Source organism: Triticum aestivum, chromosome 7D, assembly GCF_018294505.1.
Source record: "Triticum aestivum cultivar Chinese Spring chromosome 7D, IWGSC CS RefSeq v2.1, whole genome shotgun sequence".
Taxonomy (NCBI): Eukaryota; Viridiplantae; Streptophyta; class Magnoliopsida; order Poales; family Poaceae; genus Triticum; species Triticum aestivum.
In genome coordinates, this window is record NC_057814.1 from 162,543,597 (window position 1) to 162,560,776 (window position 17,180).

The window sequence follows — 17,180 nt, forward strand, 5'->3', positions numbered from 1 at the left end:
ATTACTTTTGAGATGTTTTTAATTATTCATAAGGTAAAAGTCCCCAAATTTATTGCTGGTGCAGTGGTGCTGTACTCTTGATGGAATGTTGGCATGGTTAGCTTTTTTGTGTAGTACTACTACTTACCTCTGTTTTGGTTGCGAGATCTTATGGGTTTCACCTCTAGCCTACCCCAACTTGTTTGGGACTAAAGGCTTTGTTGTTGTTGTTGTTTGTACTACTTACCTCTGTTTCAACATGAGGTGTATCATGACTGTCCAAGTTCGTGCTTTGACCAACAATTAGTCCAATAATATTTGGTTTATGAAAATAGACACCATTGGGTTCGTATACAAAAGCAGTTTCTTTGATTGTGATTTTGTAGCTGTAACTGTTAACAAAATACTGTTTTAGATATTTTCGGTCAGATCGTAGGGAGTATGTGCTGTTCGACAAAGTTGGCATAGTATTTACTGTGTTTTACGATGTTTGTGCATCTTTTTTTTTTTGGAGATGATGTTTGTGCATCTTCTTGGAAAGCTTTGTTTCCATTGTTGGCCCAAATGACAAATCGATAGTTTAGTCATTGCAATATTTCCACTCTCCCTTTCATTTGCTGCCAAAGAGGTTGTGTCATGTCATTCTCTATTTTGTGTGTATGCCATATCAGTAATCTTTCTTATATTTGCTGATTCCTTGTCTGTGGACGTTGTGGGCTTGGACAAATGTGGCCAACCACGTTTCTGTTCTTAACTTCTTCCTTCCTATTGCAGCCATCATTATGGTACAACTCTCCTGCAAAAAGTACCAGTTATTCTGCAGCACTGGGATCTGTCGGCATTGGGACAGGTACAGATGTTGTATCTGCAACTCCTAGTCACGATGGTCCAGCACCAAGTGTACTTCGTGAGAATTGTGAACCTGTGAATTCCACACGTGGTGGTTCTCCTGCGAATGCGGTCCGAGGACAGCATTCGCCCACCCCAAGTATGTGTTCGGACAGCTCTTCATCTCGCTGTACTAACAGCCAGTATCCTTTTGAACCGATGGTGGCACATCTAGGTCATGATGCCCTTGTGAGGAGTGCTTTGCTCAGTGTTAATGGCTTGGATTCTGCTGGACCAAGCATGGAGTATAATGGTCATGATACCCTCGCACGAAGCAGTTCTGAAGGCCATGATTCTCATGTATCAGGACCAACACTTGGAAACTCTGCATCTGTCAGTATGGAAGGCCTGCATTCTGCTGCACCAGGTAGGACACCTGAAGCCCATGACGCTCTTGCATCCAATAGGGCACATGAAAGTGTTGCTGCAACTCCAGGCGTATCATGTCAAGCCTATACTCCAAGTAGGATTCCTCAGTTCTCCGCGGCGACAAGTATGGCGCCTGAGCTCCGTGCACCAAGAAGTATGGCACCGCATCTCAGTGCGCCAAGAAGTATGGCGCCTGAGCTCCGTGCGCCAAGAAGTATGGCACCGCATCTCAGTGCGCCAAGAAGTATGGCGCCTGAGCTCCGTGCGCCAAGAAGTATGGCACCGCATCTCCGTGCGCCAAGAAGTATGGCGCCTGAGCTCTGTGCACCAAGAAGTATGGCACCACATCTCTGTGCACCAAGAAGTATGGCACCTCATCTCCGTGCGCCAAGAAGTATGGCACCTGAGCTCTGTGCACCAAGAAGTATGGCACCGCTTCTCCGTGCGCCAAAAAGCATGGCGCCTCACCTCCATGCGCGAAGCAAGGTGGCTAAAGTTCCTGCAAAAAAGACCATGCCTGAAGCCAACTATTCCAGTGCAGCAACTGTGGTTCCTGTGATCTGTAAACCTCCGTCATCGAGTGTTTTACCAAAAGAGAAGAGTCATCCTACATCAAGCAAGGAGTGCATGACATCAGGTTTAATTAATTCTAAACTGCAAAACGCTCTTAACCTGAGTATGCTGCTTGAAAATCTTATTCTCATGCGTACCAGGGGATGCATTTTGCATCTTCCCCTCTCTGTTGATTAAACCTTGTTAACATTTCTGCGCAGAAAATGTGGCTCCACAGAATCTAGCAGCGCAGTGTGGATCAAACAAGAGCCTCCCCAGGATAGGCGTTGACGGTAGCAGCACCGCCGCGTATTCAGCAGATAGACTCGTCACCCTGTCAGCGGAGGGCGAGAAATGCCTGTAAAAGATCATATTGTGTCAGTGACCGCGTTCCCGCTGAAACCCTTATGTGTGGCGTGAGACAACCCGTTCCCCTGTGGATGCACATGAACAATTGGTCTTAGCCTGTTACTCTGGCAGGTCTCCGCTCACTCTTGTACAAAAAGCAGTAACTCGTACAAATCCCCTCACGCGACGCAAATTTTGCCTTGTCGACTTGGATTGTTGATCTGTGGTGGTCAGTTAGTGTTTCTCACATGTCTTCCTACCTGGCTTAGGCAGTGACTAACTGACTATGGGCCAGTTGTTTTGAGCTTCTGCAGCGGATTCAGAATCTGAATAGAAGTGTGTTTCGCCCCTCAGCTTCAGTGGTGTTCTCCGCACTTTGTACAAAGAAAAGTTTCTGAATGCTGTTCGGCTGCTTGATGATGCCGTGTGCAGCATTCCGGTACGATGTGATACTCGTTACTTTCTGAAATGAAACCCATAAACTGAAACCTATTTTATTTTTTTGTCTCCAATCTTTCCCTTTGCTTGAATCGAATCGACGTGTCTTCAAGCACATGCTCAGCATCTCTTAGAGAAGTGTACAAGCCAGGTAGTTTCCCCTGAACCATTTGATTGCAAGCCGCCGCGGAGCATCCGTAAGAAACAGGTAGCCGGATGGCACAGGGTTCGGTTCGGTTCGGTGCCTTCATCAACAAAGCCCATGGACAAGAATGGCGTTCACAGATTCGTTTTCCATTTCCATGCATGTGTGTTTGTGCTTTTGAAGGGAATTTTCCGTGCATGTTCCAAGTTCACTTTCTTGTCTCGTTCCCTCTTTTTTTATAAAAACTTGAAGCCTTCTGAAAGGTACTGCTTCGGTGCCCCAATGTTCAGGATATCTTTGTGCAAAAATCATCGACGGTATCACAAAGGAATTTGAGCAGAAGTGCCCCAGGCGCGGCATGGCGATGGAGCATCGCAGCTAGGTAGCCTACTGTACCACAGCACGAGCGCCAGTGGGGAAACTGGGAAAGGCGGCAGCAGCTCAGACAAAACGACCCAGGACGATGTTTCGAACCTCTGCCTGTCACGTCGTAGCACCACTACGCCACTACTTGGCATCTATATCTCCGGCGAGACCTGGCATCAATCTATCTATCACCAACTAGGATACCATGTGCGCATCAGCGCATGGTGTTCTATGTGTTACAGCCGTGTTCCACCGAATATTCATTGCCATCTTGAAACAATTTCTTCCCTGGTGCTGATCGAGCACACCATCTGATTGCTTTAGCCCTTGGATCTACTGAACCTGTGTGCCACAGATATCTTCTGCTGTTATTTCGAACTCATCGAGTTTTCTTGGCGATGCAGGTTTCGTCTTGTCGGCTCTTGATGCTTTGTTAATTACTGCCGCTCGCGTATCTTTGTAGCTGGATTAGCCGGTCGTTGTATAAAAACTTTCAGTGGCATTCTTCACACTTTGCACCACATAAAACTGAAATATATTCGGGGTTCAAGCTTCGGTTTGGCTGCTTGATGAGGCTGGAGCAGGTAGTACAGCATTCTGGTATTATGTATGTTATTGGTTTTTTTACAGCAAATAGATTTTATTTCTCATATGATGGTCATGTCGTTTACAAGTAAACAAGAAACAAAGTCGGGGATTACATCATCCCAAGAACCCGAAGATCTAGCATTAAAAGAATGCTTAGCTCTAGCTCATCTGCTGCCTGATTAGCTTCCCGAAAACAGTGTTCAAATGATATTTTGACAAAGTCCATTGCCAACTGCTTGTATTCAGAGACCAATGCAACGCCCCATGCAAAAAAAAAAAAAAAAACAGAGACCAATGCAACGCCGCAAACAAGCAATCAGATTCAATCTCCATATTGTGCACCCAAAGTTTGCCAACAAGTATATTCCATTTCTAATTGCCATGAGCGCGTAAACTGAAACCTCAAGTCAAATCCTTACTTTCCTGTGAATGCGTGTTGCTGGAATCGACCATGTCTTCAAGTACATGCTCAGCTACAGAGAGTACGAGAGATAGGTCAGCTAGTTTGCCTTGTCCACCGCCGAGTCAATGCTAGAAGGAGGAAAAACCATATCTATAGAATCAAGAACGAGCAAGGATGGGTCACTGGGCACGTGGCCAAAAAGAAAGTAATTCATGAGCATTTTTCCAACGTCATGAAGAAGGGCCCCTTAAGCCGCAAAGACTTCAACTGGGATGAGCTAAATTTGGAACCCCTCGACCTCCATGATCTTGACTCTGCTATGACAGAGGGTGAGGTCCTCGAAGCGATCAATGATTTGCCATGTGACAAGGCCCCGGGTCCGAACGGCTTCACGGGCCTTTTTTTCAAGAGGTGTTGGATCATTGTCAAGGCCGACCTCATGCGGGTCATAAACCACTTTGACTCCCTACACACGTCAAACCTCCAGTGGCTCAATTCCGCCAACGTGGTGCTTTTGCCTAAGAAAGATGGGGCGGAGGGATCGCCGACTATAGGCCCATTAGCCTCCTCCACGCGATTGCTAAGATTATTGCGAAGGTGCTCTCCTTAAGGCTTGGCCCCCACATGACAAAGCTCGTTTCCAACGCCCAAAGTGCCTTCATCAAAATAAGAAGCATCCACGACAATTTCATGTATGTCCGAAACCTTGCTCGGGGCCTGCACAAGAGCAAGACCCCTTCACTTCTCTTCAAGATTGACATCCGCAAGGCCTTCGACACCGTGAAGTGGGAGTACTTGCTCGATCTTCTCCAACGGCGAGGATTCCCAAGCAAGTTTAGGGCCTGGATCGCAGCCCTTCTTAGCTCCTCCTCCTCGAGGATCATCCTCAATGGTATTGCCGGCGACCCAATTAAGCATGGACATGGCCTTCGGCAAGGGGACCCCGTATCCCCGCTGCTTTTCGTCATCGCCATTGAACCACTCCAAAGAATTCTTGAGGTGGCTACGAGAAAGGGGCTCCTCCATAAAATCAGGGGTAGGGGAGCCATGATGAGGACCTCCCTCTATGCGGACGATGCGGTCGTCTTCTTGGCTCCGATCAAAAGGGACGTCGACAACCTTGCAAACATTTTGAGGGGCTTCGGTGAGGTCACGGGACTGTGCACTAACTTCAACAAGAGCTCTTTTGTGCCCATCCAATGCAACCACCTCGATTTGGGACGTCTGACCCAGAGGTTGCCAGCTGCTAGGACTTCCTTCACTCTACGATACTTGGGGCTCCCTCTCTCAGTGTGGCAACTAAAGTTGGTGGATCTTCAGTTTCTAGTGGACAAGGCCGCAAACAAGCTAACAACTTATGAGGGCAAAAACATCACCACCATCGGACGAACGACTCTTGTCAAGTCCGTGATCACCTCCCAAGTAGTTTACCCCGCCACACCGCTAGTTATTCCGCCAACCATCCTGCTCAAAGTCAACAAATTTGAGAGAGCTTTCCTTTGGTCCGGTTCGGACAAGACAATGGGAGCAAAATGCAAGGTGAATTGGGAGATTGTTTGCCGACCACTTCAGTATGGGGGACTTGGAGTTCTCAACACTAACAAGTTTACACGTGCCCTCCGGTTGCAATGGCCATGGTATGAATGGAAGGAGCCCACCAAGATGTGGGTGGGGATGGGAAACCCATGCGATGAGGAGGACCTAAATTTTTTCTATGCTTCCACTACTATCATCATTGGCAACGGTGCGAAGACCCCTTTTTGGGACTCACCGTGGCTTCATGGGCGCAAGCCAAAAGACATTGCCCCACTCATTTACAAAGCGTCAAAGAGAAAGAATTGGAAGGTTCGGGAGGCCCTCTCTCGCAATGCATGGATACTCAAGATCAAACCGCCCACCATCATCTCCGCGGAGCACATCACGCAGTTCTTCACCCTATGGGCGCTTTTGCATGAGGTCCAACTCGATGATCTCACCGAGGATGACATTGTGTGGAAGCATACGACTAGTGGGACCTACTCGGCGGCATCCGCATACAAGGCGCAATTCTTAGGGATGGTTCTTACACCCTTGGACAAAATGGTTTGGAAGGCTTGGGCTCCCCCAAAAGTCAAGTTCTTCACTTGGTTAGCGCTACAAGACAGAATTTGGACTGCCGATCATTTGGCAAAACGTGGGTGGCCCAACTGTGATCTCTGCCCTCTCTGCATGAGAGTGCGGGAATGTGGGCCTCACCTTTTCTACAAATGCCGCTACACACGGAGGCTCTGGTCTTTGATCATTGACAAATTCCACATTCTCGGTCTTGACACCAACGGTTGGCCCCTGTTTGATTCGGTTGAGGCTTGGTGGGCAAGTACCTGTGACACCGCCACGCCAAACCGTCAAGCCAAGGCGTCCCTCACCATGCTTGTTTCGTGGACTGTCTGGAACGAGCGAAACGCAAGGGTCTTCAAGCACAGGAGCGCTTGTCCAACTATATTGCTTGCCTCTATAGAGACCGAGGCCAACCTTTGGGTCATAGCCGGTGCCAAAAAATTAGGGTCCATTATTTTGCGAGAGTGATCTCATGACGTGTATTGAGTGACTTGTAATAAACTCTATTCTCTCTTATTTAATGGATGAGGCAAAGCTTTTTTGCCTCCGTTTCAAAAAAAAAATGATTGCAACTTGCAAGCTGCCGTGATGAGGCTGGAGCAGGTAGTACATCATTCTGATATTATTTAATAGGAAAAAAGTTCATTTTAAACCCTAAACTCGTAGAGGTTCGACGAAATGAACCCAAGTCAAAATCCCGGTTAATTGCACCTTGAACTATGCAATCCCGGTCTAAATTAAAACCCTGGCAAGTGTCAACCGGGATTTGTCTGGCTGGTGGCCCAAGGAGCGCCAATATTTACCAGGGCTCAGCCCTTTTTTTTTTTTGCTCAAAAAAAAATGTACGCACAGGCGGAACTCGCGCGAGCTTGTAATGCTAACAAAATACGAGCTTGACAAGTTACGAACCAACACCAGATTAAGTAGTACTACCAGTTGCGGTTGTATCAGATGCAAAAAATACGGGCTTACTGTTTTGCACAAAAGAAAAAGTACACAAAGGCGGAACTCGTGCTTGGCCAAACAAATACGGGCTTACTGTTTTTTTGCGGGTGAGCAAACTTGTTTTTCTAGAAGCACAAAACAATAAGAATCAACACCAGATTCGAATATTTTTTAAATAAAAAAGATTCGGATATTTTTTGAAATTTCGAACGCAAAACATTTTTAAAAAACTTGAGAGTTTTATGAAAAGCAACCACTTCTCAAATTCGTGAACAAATTTACCATAATAAATTTTGAAAATTCAAATAAACTTTTGTGACATGCACATTTTTTAAAACTCCCAAACAAAATTTGAAAACATGAACGTTTTTGAAAAATTGCAAATAATTTTGACCGGGAACAACTTTTAAACTCCTGATTTTTATGAAAACACAAACATTTTTAAAATTAGAGCACACGACATTTTTAAAATTGAATATTTTTAAGCGGAACCATTTTTTAAATATCCCAAACATTTCTCTAAAAAGTTAAGAAAAATGGAACAAAAACATTCTGAACAAGTTTTTTTAACCATGAATATTTTTTAAAACATAGGAATATATCCTCTGAACAAATTTTGAATACGCATTGAACATTATGTAATATACGTTGAACAATTTTTGAATACACATTGAACATTTGTGTAATATACACTTAACAAATTTCAAAAACACTGTGATTATATATTCATTGAACAATTTCTAATAAATGCTGAACAGTTTTGTAATGGATGATGAACTTTTGTAAAGAACCATGAACATTTCCTTAATATACCGATGAACATTTTTGTAACATGCAATGAACTTTGTATATTATGATAAAAATGAAACAATAGAAATAAAGAATATAAAAGTATAGGAAAAGAAATATAAACAGAAACAGAAAAAAAAGAAAGGGAAAAAGAGAAAGGAAAAGAAAAGAAACAAAAAACAGAAGAAACAGAGAGGCAGCAGCCAAACAAGTCTGGGCCGGCCCAAACAGGGCTGTTGCGATGCGAAGCTTCGGCGAAGCCACGCCGTCTTGACGCACACGAGCGTCACACAGGGACCCCACAAAAAAAACGAGCGTCACACAGGGATTGCCGTTGCATCGATCAAACAACACCAGCGCCACACCGTTAGCTTATCTTTTCTTTTTTAACCAAAAAAATAAAGCGGGCCGGCCCAACAGGGTGCAAGGTTAGCGCCTCTGCGAAATGCCACCAATCCCGGCCATCTAAACGACCCGAAGGTTCGATTTAGACCGGGATTGCATAGTTCAGAGTGCAATCGACCGGGATTTTGACTTGAGGGTTCATTTCGCCGAACCTCTACGAGTTCAGGGTTTAAAATGAACTTTTTCCTATTTAGTACAGTATGTTACTGGTTACTTCTTCAAGTGAAACTCGTAAAGTGAAACCTCAAGTCAAATCCTTACTTTTCTATCCCGCAAAAAAATTTTTACTTTCCTGTGAAGGCGTGTTTGCTGGAATCGACCGTGTCTTCAAGTACATAACATGCTCAGCTACAGAGAGTACGAGATAGGTCAGCTGATTTGCCTTATACTGTCTGTATATATGATTGCAACTTGCAAGCCGCCGGCTGCTAGTGATTTCTTTCTTTTGCAGGGTATCTTATGTGAGGAAACAGCTGGGATTTATCTGGGCCGGATGGAAAGAATCAGGTTCGAGTCGATGGCCACTTGGACGACGAAGTCCATTGACCAGAGTGGCGTTCATTTTAGGTTCGTCTTCCATTTTACGCCTATTCGACCGTTCTAATAAATTCCGATTTCGCTCTTTCTTGTTTTCCTTCTATAAAAGGACTCGCCATCTTGGACGATATCACAAATGAACTGAGCAGGTCAGAACTCACAAGTGAGTCGGAGAGTCTAGCGAATAGAGAAACAAAAGAAAAGAAGTGGCAACCGGCGGATGAGTGGTCCCACATGATAGTAGAATTTCAGAATTGCATTTTAGTAGATTTGGCTTTTAGAAAGAAGAACAGTGTTGCTAGGTTGTTAATTAACTGCAACATCTAGCCACATAAGAGGTACCTAAGTGCACAGAAGCACCGATAAAAACTAGCACGGCATCATAAAAGGTCTAGCCAAGTCTAAGCTGGTTGGGTTCAAGACCTAATTAACACAAATATCATTAAAAAAAAGATACGTCATCCTGTTCACAAAAAAGATACATGACATTCTGTTGGCAAAAAAACAAATACACAGTTGTGAATTAGCACTACACTATCAAGATTTCTAGTGCCCATCAGCGAATGAATGTGAGAACAAAGGGACATATGAAAGATAAGGACTCTTGCAGTCATATCCAAGATCACCTATAGAATGCAGCTCCCTAGAATCCATGTCGTATGACATCATTTTCGTAAATGATATGGGTCTCGCGATTCTTCTCGTAAATAGTATGAATATAACCTTGTATTCTGGGTGGATGATAATATCGTAGTCCTTCCCATAAGATGATTCCTCTGCTCCAAACAATTGCAAATGGCTGACATTATGCTTCAAGGTCCAATTTTCAGTACTAGAATCTTCAAGAGCCCACATTGACAGTTCAGAATCACTAGAAATTACAAAATACAATTGTCCCTGTGATACATAAACCTCACGAGCATAACAAGAATCATGTGACTTAGGAATATGGATGACCCGACAACTTCCCTCCATGTCGACGGCTACAACCTTATCTTCATAGGAGGTTAAATATAACACCCCTCTGAAAAATGTGCTGCATGAATACCAGTTTATATCAATTGGACATTCCCAATCGCTCCGATGTGTCCAGACTCCAGCTTCGGAAGAGTAGATCCCCAATGGTCTGACGTGTGTATCATCATCCGCCGGTGCAAACTCAAGTACATGGAAGTGAGAGGAGACGGCCGGGTCGAACCCCAGGCGAGCGTCACACACCTCGCGGGACCTGTCGGTGCCAGGCACGGCAACCCATTCCTCAGTGGCCGGATTGCACACCACGTAATCCGTTGCCCTCCAATAATCAGTCTTCTGTCGTCGGCAGAGCAGGAGGCCATTGCAGCAGTCCAGCATGTCAATGTCAACGTCACAGAGTCTGTGTTTGGGCAGGAACGAGAAGGAGGGGTCGATGTCAGGGCACCAGCTCCCTGTTAGGCTTTGGTAATGACGGTCCATGGCTCGGGCACACAGATTGCCGGTTTTGTAGAAGAAGCCGGCGAGGGTCGACCGGGGCAGTTTCTTGCGGTGGTCGGGGTGGGAGACGACGTCGCGCCATCGCCTGCAGACGCACTTGCAGCAACGGGTGGCCTTGAAGGGCACGCGCGAGATGATCTCGACGAGGAGGTCGTCGGAGAGCCCGGAGAACGGGCTCCTCTCCGTGTCCCTCTTCTTCTTCTTCCTCTTCTTGGAGATCCGGCCGGGCTTCCATCGCCGGCGAAACTACAGATCGACCGGTACGGAGGAGGGGAGACTCATCCATGGATGCTACCAGTACCACGCGAACTGCGAACGGCCAGCTAGGGTTTGTGTGCGCGGCGGCGAAGCGGGCGGGGGTGGAGCTGGAAAGACGAGGGTGCAGGTTTCTGGGATATATGTGGGCCGTACGAGTCAGAGTCGTCTCTAGCTGGCTTCGTTTTACTTTGTTCCAAAATTCCGTAATCTACAGCTCTACACCATGTTAGCAACCCGTGGGGACTCAGGACACTTCTATTTTCTACCTACTCCTCATCTTTTGTATACAAGACTACTAGTCCCTTCGTTTCAAAATAAGTGTCATGATTTTAGTTTAAATTTAAACTAAAATAACAACACTTATTTTGAAACCGAGTAAGTAGAAGACTGAAGCAACAAACCAACAGAATATATTTAATGCTAACGAATTGATCAAATCGGGGCAAAGATAACAGCAGTACTCCTGGCAATCAGGCTGCAAGTGGAAGTGGGTTTAAGTGGGATTAACCATCCCATCCCACTTGAACTGTTTTAGTGGGCTCCCACTGGATAGGGAGAAAGCTAAGTGGACTCGCCCTATTAGCCCAGTGGAACCCCACCTTAACCCATCAGCATCCATCCCCGATAGGTTCTCGTTGGACAGAGGATTTTGAAGTAGTATAGCCAGCACAGTTGTCGAGCGGAAGGAGGATGTCTCCGTACGCCGTGCTTGTCGCGGCCGTCGTCGTCCTTGTCGCCTTCTGCTACGTGGACAAGAAAGCTCGAAGCAAGAACAACAAGCTCCCGCCGTAGCCGCCGTGTATGCCGCTGCTGGTGTTGGATAAACTCATTGCTGATTCCTTGTTCAGAATAATGTGGTGCATGGCCGATGTGACATCTGCATGCACGTAGCTAGTATACCAGGAGTGCCATGGCACGTCGAGGTTGTTTATTTTCTATTTTCCTTGTTTAGTCCTCCGGTTAGCAAGGCACACGAAATGTAGTCGTGGGATGGCACGGCATCATGCAAATTGTGGGGCAGTCTGACCGGAGATTAGTTAGCTAAGATCCATTGTAATCGAGCTACTCATTCCAAGGAATAACAGAAAGACTCGCGTAGGTACAGGCGAGGCAAAAAACTACTGTCTGCTATTCGTTCTCGCTCGTTCTTCTCACTCTTCGGCGATCTAATCGCCACTCCGGCAACTACATTTGGCATCAGAGCCGTGGTGTTCGATCCACTCTCCGGTGGCCGGCGGTGTCCGATCCGCGGCGTACCATGTCGGATAGCGAAGAGGAGAAGAAGAACAAGAGCGGGGCCAAGTCGTCGGCGTCCAAGGCGCCGCTCGCGCGCCTCACCGGCAGCGGCAGCGGCGAGCTCCGTGTGGTGGAGCGTGTCGTACGCGAGGAGTCAGGGAAGTCCATGATGCTCACGCGCACAAACTACATGGAATGGGCGCTCGTGATGCAGGTCAAGCTGCAGGTTGCCCGCGTCTGGTCCGCGATGACCGAGGACGCCGCCGACGAGTGCGACGACCGGCGCGCGCTACAGATCATCCTCACCCGCGTTCCGCCGGAGCTAATGCGGGTGCTGGCCGCGAAGGACTCGGCGAAGAAGGCGTGGGAGACCATCAAGACGCTCCGCATGGGGAGCGAGCGGGCTCGCGAGGCCAAGGCGCAGGTGCGCCGCCGCGAGTTCGAGGATCTGCGCTTCAAAGACGGCGAGTCCGTCGAGGACTTCGGGCTGTGACTCGCCGGCCTCGTCTCCGACCTGGAGCTGTATGGCGATCCCGTGACAGAGCACAAGGCGGTCCAGAAGTTCCTCCGCGTGGTGCCGCGGAAATATCGTCAGATGGCGATGGCAATCGAGAGCCTCGTCGATCTGAAGACGATGACCATCGAGGAGCTCGTCGGGCGTTTCTTGGCATGTGAAGATCATTACGATCTCGACGATGCGGGGCAGTCCGGCGGCCGCCTGCTCTTCACACGTGAGGAGTGGCTCGCCCACGAGCGACAGCTAGGTGGGGGCGGGTCATCGTCCGGTGGCGGCGGCGGCAAGAACAAGTCGCCGGGCAAGCCCAAACCTCACGGCGGCGGCGGTGGCAGACCTGCACCGGGCAGCGGCGGCACGGGCGCATCCGGTGGCTCGGGCGGCAAGAAAAAAGGCAAATTCCACTACTACAATAAGCCAGGTCATTGGAAGAAAGAGTGCCGCACCCGAATCAAGGACGAGGATGAGAAAGGCAAGCAGGGCCAAGCACATCTTGTCCGCGATGGCGACGAGCACCATGAGGGACTTATGATGGCCGCGGTCACCACTTGTGTCGCCACCAGCATCGTGGCGCCCCAACAAGTTCATCTCAATGAAGAGAAGGTACATCCAGAGCTCTCACCGCCGGGGCTGTGGTACTTTGATACGGGAGCTACAAGCCACATGACTGGTGACAGGGGCATGTTTAGTACTCTTGATGAATCAGTGCAAGGGACTGTAAAGTTCGGAGATGGATCACACGTTGCAATCCGAGGAAGAGGTTCAGTGATCTTTAGAGGACAGAGCGGCAACCAACGCGCACTGTCAGAGGTTTATTTTATCCCAAGTCTTAGCAGCAATATAATTTCAGTTGGCCAGCTGGATGAAGGGGGGGGGTGCAGAATTCAGATTCATGATGGACTGATGACGATTCATGACACCGGCGGGCGCATGATGGCTCACATCCGGCGTTCGATCAGTCGTTTGTACACTGCCGTGCTCACCATTGACGCACCGGCGTGCCTGCTGACGAAGAACGACGACGAGACCTGGCGTTGGCATGCTAGGATGGGTCATCTACACTTCAGGGCACTACGTGCCATGTCCTCCAAAAGCATGGTAAGTGGGATGCCGCTGATCGACCGCGTCGACGAGTACTGCGACGGATGCGCTCTCGGCAAGCAGCACCGTGCACCATTCCCGCAGGCAGCAGCGTACAGGGCCGAACGAGGCTTGGAGCTTGTTCACACTGACTTGTGTGGTCCGATCAGTCCACCCACTCTTGGAGGTAACAAGTATTTTCTGCTTGTAGTTGATGACTTCAGTCGATATATGTGGTTGGCTGTACTGAAGACAAAGGACGAGGCATTCAGTTGTTTCAAGAGGATTCAGGCTGCTGCTGAAACTGAAGGAAGATGCAGTTTGCGTGCGTTCCGGTCTGACCGGGGTGGCGAGTTTAATTCTGGAGAGTTCATGGAGTACTGCGACAAGCTCGGCGTCAAGCACTACACGACTGCACCGTATTCACCGCAACAAAATGGTGTCGTTGAACGACGGAATCAGACCGTCGTCGAAATGGCACGATGCTTACTGAAGAGCATGGGCATGCCAGCAGTTTTCTGGGGTGAAGCCGTGAGAACAGCAGTCTACATCCTTAATCGATCTCCGACGCGCAGCCTCGACGGTGTCACGCCCTACGAGGCGTGGCACGGCCGTAAGCCCAACATGCAGCATCTGCGCACTTTTGGTTGCACGGTTCACGTGAAGAAGCTGGGTCCGGGAGTGACGAAGCTCTCCGATCGATCGACGCCAATGGTTTTCATCGGATATGAAGAAGGGGCTAAGTGCTACCGGGTGTACAATCCAGTGACTAAGAAACTTCAGGTAACTCGTGATGTTTTATTTGAAGAAAGCAGGCCATGGAACTGGGATGAGCCGGGCGCGTCCGCAGTGGCGTCCGCAGCACCAACATTCACGGTGGTTTATACCACCGGCCCCGGTGAGCACGAGCTGGACTCCGGCAGCGCCTCGAGTCCGCAGGCGAGCGGTAGCGCGGTGTCACCCTCTACACCAACTCTTGGGTCACCGCGGTCACCTGTGTCACCGAGCCCTGGGAGTCCGCGGTCACCTACGCCGCCAGCTCCGGCCACAACCGAGGGCGTGTCTGCTACGCCTACGCCGGCCCGCAGCATGGGCTGGGCCACGCCACCAACACACGACGACGCACGGGCTGTCGACTCCGGGCCCATTCGCTATCGGCGTCTCGAGTACATACTCGACGGGACCGAGGATGCCACTGTTCGGGAGTTTGACGAGCGTTGTCTTCTCAGTGCCGAGGAGCCGTGCAATGCTGACGCAGCTCTTGGCGACACGTCTTGGAAGGCCGCCATGGATGAAGAAATGCGTTGCATCAATGAGAACCAGACGTGGAGGCTAAGCACACTTCCGGCTGGGCACAAAGCCATTGGTTTGAAATGGGTGTTTAAGGTGAAACGTGATCCAGCAGGAAACATTGTTAAGCACAAAGCACGCCTGGTTTCCAAGGGCTATGCTCAGCGAGAGGGGGTGGATTTTGATGAGGTTTTTGCACCAGTTGCCAGGATGGAAACAGTGCGTGTGTTGCTAGCTCTCGCGGCACATTCCGGCTGGAAAGTTCATCACATGGACGTCAAGTCCGCGTTCCTAAATGGCGAGCTTGGCGAAGAGGTTTATGTTGCCCAGCCACCTGGGTACTTGGCCGTCGGCAAGGAGGACCGAGTGCTCAAGCTGCACAAGGCGCTGTATGGCCTTCATCAGGCCCCCCGGGCATGGTATGCGAAGCTGGACCGGTCTCTGACAGAGTTGGGCTTCACACGTAGCCCGTTGGAGCATGCAGTGTATAGGCGTGGTGATGCAACCTCATTCCTTTTGGTTGGAGTCTATGTAGATGACCTCATCATCACCGGGACGGACGTTTCTGCCATTGTGAAGTTCAAGCAACAAATGCAGCAGTTGTTTAAGATGAGCGACCTCGGACTCCTAAGCTACTATCTAGGGATCGAGGTGTCGCAATCAGAAGGCCAAATCACATTGCATCAGGGAAGCTATGCCGCCAAGATTCTGGAGGCTGCTGGCATGAGTGAGTGTAATGCTTGTGCTACACCTATGGAGAACCGTCTGAAATTGAAAAAAGAAGATGGTGGTGAACCGGTCGATGCCACTTTGTACCGGAGTGTGATTGGGAGCCTACATTATCTTGTGAACGCTAGACCCGACATCGCATTCGCTATTGGGATCACCAGCCGGTTCAGGGAAAAGCCTAGCTCACACCATTGGGTGGCTGTCAAGCAAATTCTCAGATACATAAAGGGAACAATGGACTATGAGTGCTTTTATAAGGCTAGCCATGGAGAAGCAACACTTGTTGGTTACAGTGACAGCGACCATGGAAGTGACATTGGGGATCACAAGAGTACTTCTGGGCAGATCTTCTTCCTCGGTGAGAATCCAGTGACTTGGTGCTCGCAAAAGCAGAAGATCGTGGCTCTCTCTTCTTATGAAGCCGAGTACGTCGCAGGAGCAGCAGCAGCATGCCAAGGGGTGTGGCTGTCACGGCTTATAGGAGATATGCTAGGCAAGCCAGCGGCCAAGTTCAAACTACTGATTGACAATCAAGCCGCCATTGCACTGAGCAAGAATCCTGTTCATCACGACCGGAGCAAGCATATTGACATCAAGTTCCATTTCATACGGGACTATGTAGACACCAGCAAAGTGGAGGTTAGTCATGTCCGTACACAGGAGCAACTCGCCGACGTGCTGACAAAGGCGTTGGCGCGGGTGATCTTCGTCGAGATGCGGCAGAAGATCCGGATGATCAAGGTGGAGCTGGAGCGCTGAGTCTATGGGGGTGAAATGTTGGATAAACTCATCGCTGATTCCTTGTTCAGAATAATGTGGTGCATGGCTGATGTGACATCTGCATGCACGTAGCTAGTATACCAGGAGTGCCATGGCACGTCGAGGTTGTTTATTTTCTATTTTCCTTGTTTAGTCCTCCGGTTAGCAAGGCACACGAAATGTAGTCGTGGGATGGCACGGCATCACGCAAATTGTGGGGCAGTCTGACCGGAGGTTAGTTAGCTAAGATCCATTGTAATCGAGCTACTCATTTAAAGGAATAACAGAAAGACTCGCGTAGGTTCAGGCGAGGCAAAAAACTACCGTCTGCTGTTCGTTCTCGCTCGTTCTTCTCACTCTCCGGCGATCTAATCGCCACTCCGGCAACTACAGCTGGGCCACCTCCACCTCCTCCTCGGCCGCCTCGCGCACCGCTCCCTGCGCGACCTGCACGCTTGATACGGCAGCGACGGCGGCTTCCTGCTCCTGCGGCTCGGGCGCAGGCGGACGCTGGTGGTGTCCACGGTGACCGCTGCGACGGACCTGTACAAGAACCACAACCTCGCCTTTGCATGCTGGTGGTGTCCACGGTGCTCAGTGCGCCCGTGCACAAGCTCTCCTACGGCTAGATCAACGTCTCCTTCGTTCGGTGAGGCCGTGGAGCTAAGGGTGCTCCTGTACGGCTACGGCAACGCGGTTGTCACCTGCGCGGCCACCGGCGCCGCGGAGGCCATGGCTGAGAGGATGAAGTAGTTGATGGGTCATGGGGAACGCTGCGGTGCTCATGTCGGGGCTCCATGCGGAGGACATGCTTCCTGACGTGGCAGCGAAACTTTCCCACTTAATCCCAGTTATCCCGTCAAAATATTAGTGGGCTGTCCACTACTTCCGAGCAAACAACGGTGGGATGAAGTGGGTTTGTGGTGGGACACCCACCTATAGTCCCACCTGCAGCCTGACCTGGCAACTTTGTCATCCGGATCCTTTGCCAA

General features: G+C 49.3%; 1 protein-coding gene across 3 annotated transcripts in view; it reads left to right on the forward strand.

Annotated features, from left to right (window-relative positions):
* The window catches only part of LOC123165269 (inactive poly [ADP-ribose] polymerase RCD1), a 33,616-nt gene extending 30,977 nt beyond the window's left edge, over nt 1–2,639 (forward strand). Inside the window, exons 7-9 of one of the 3 annotated variants that reach the window (XM_044582900.1) lie at nt 754–967; nt 1,043–1,873; nt 2,010–2,639. In XM_044582900.1, the coding sequence (XP_044438835.1) occupies nt 754–967; nt 1,043–1,873; nt 2,010–2,152 (1,188 nt within the window). In that variant the 3' untranslated portion in view covers nt 2,153–2,639. Of the gene's footprint in view, nt 1–753; nt 1,874–2,009 lie in introns of all 3 variants that reach the window. The other 2 variants (XM_044582901.1, XM_044582899.1) reach the window with 2 other exon arrangements.
* The last annotated feature ends 14,541 nt before the right edge of the window (nt 2,640–17,180 follow it).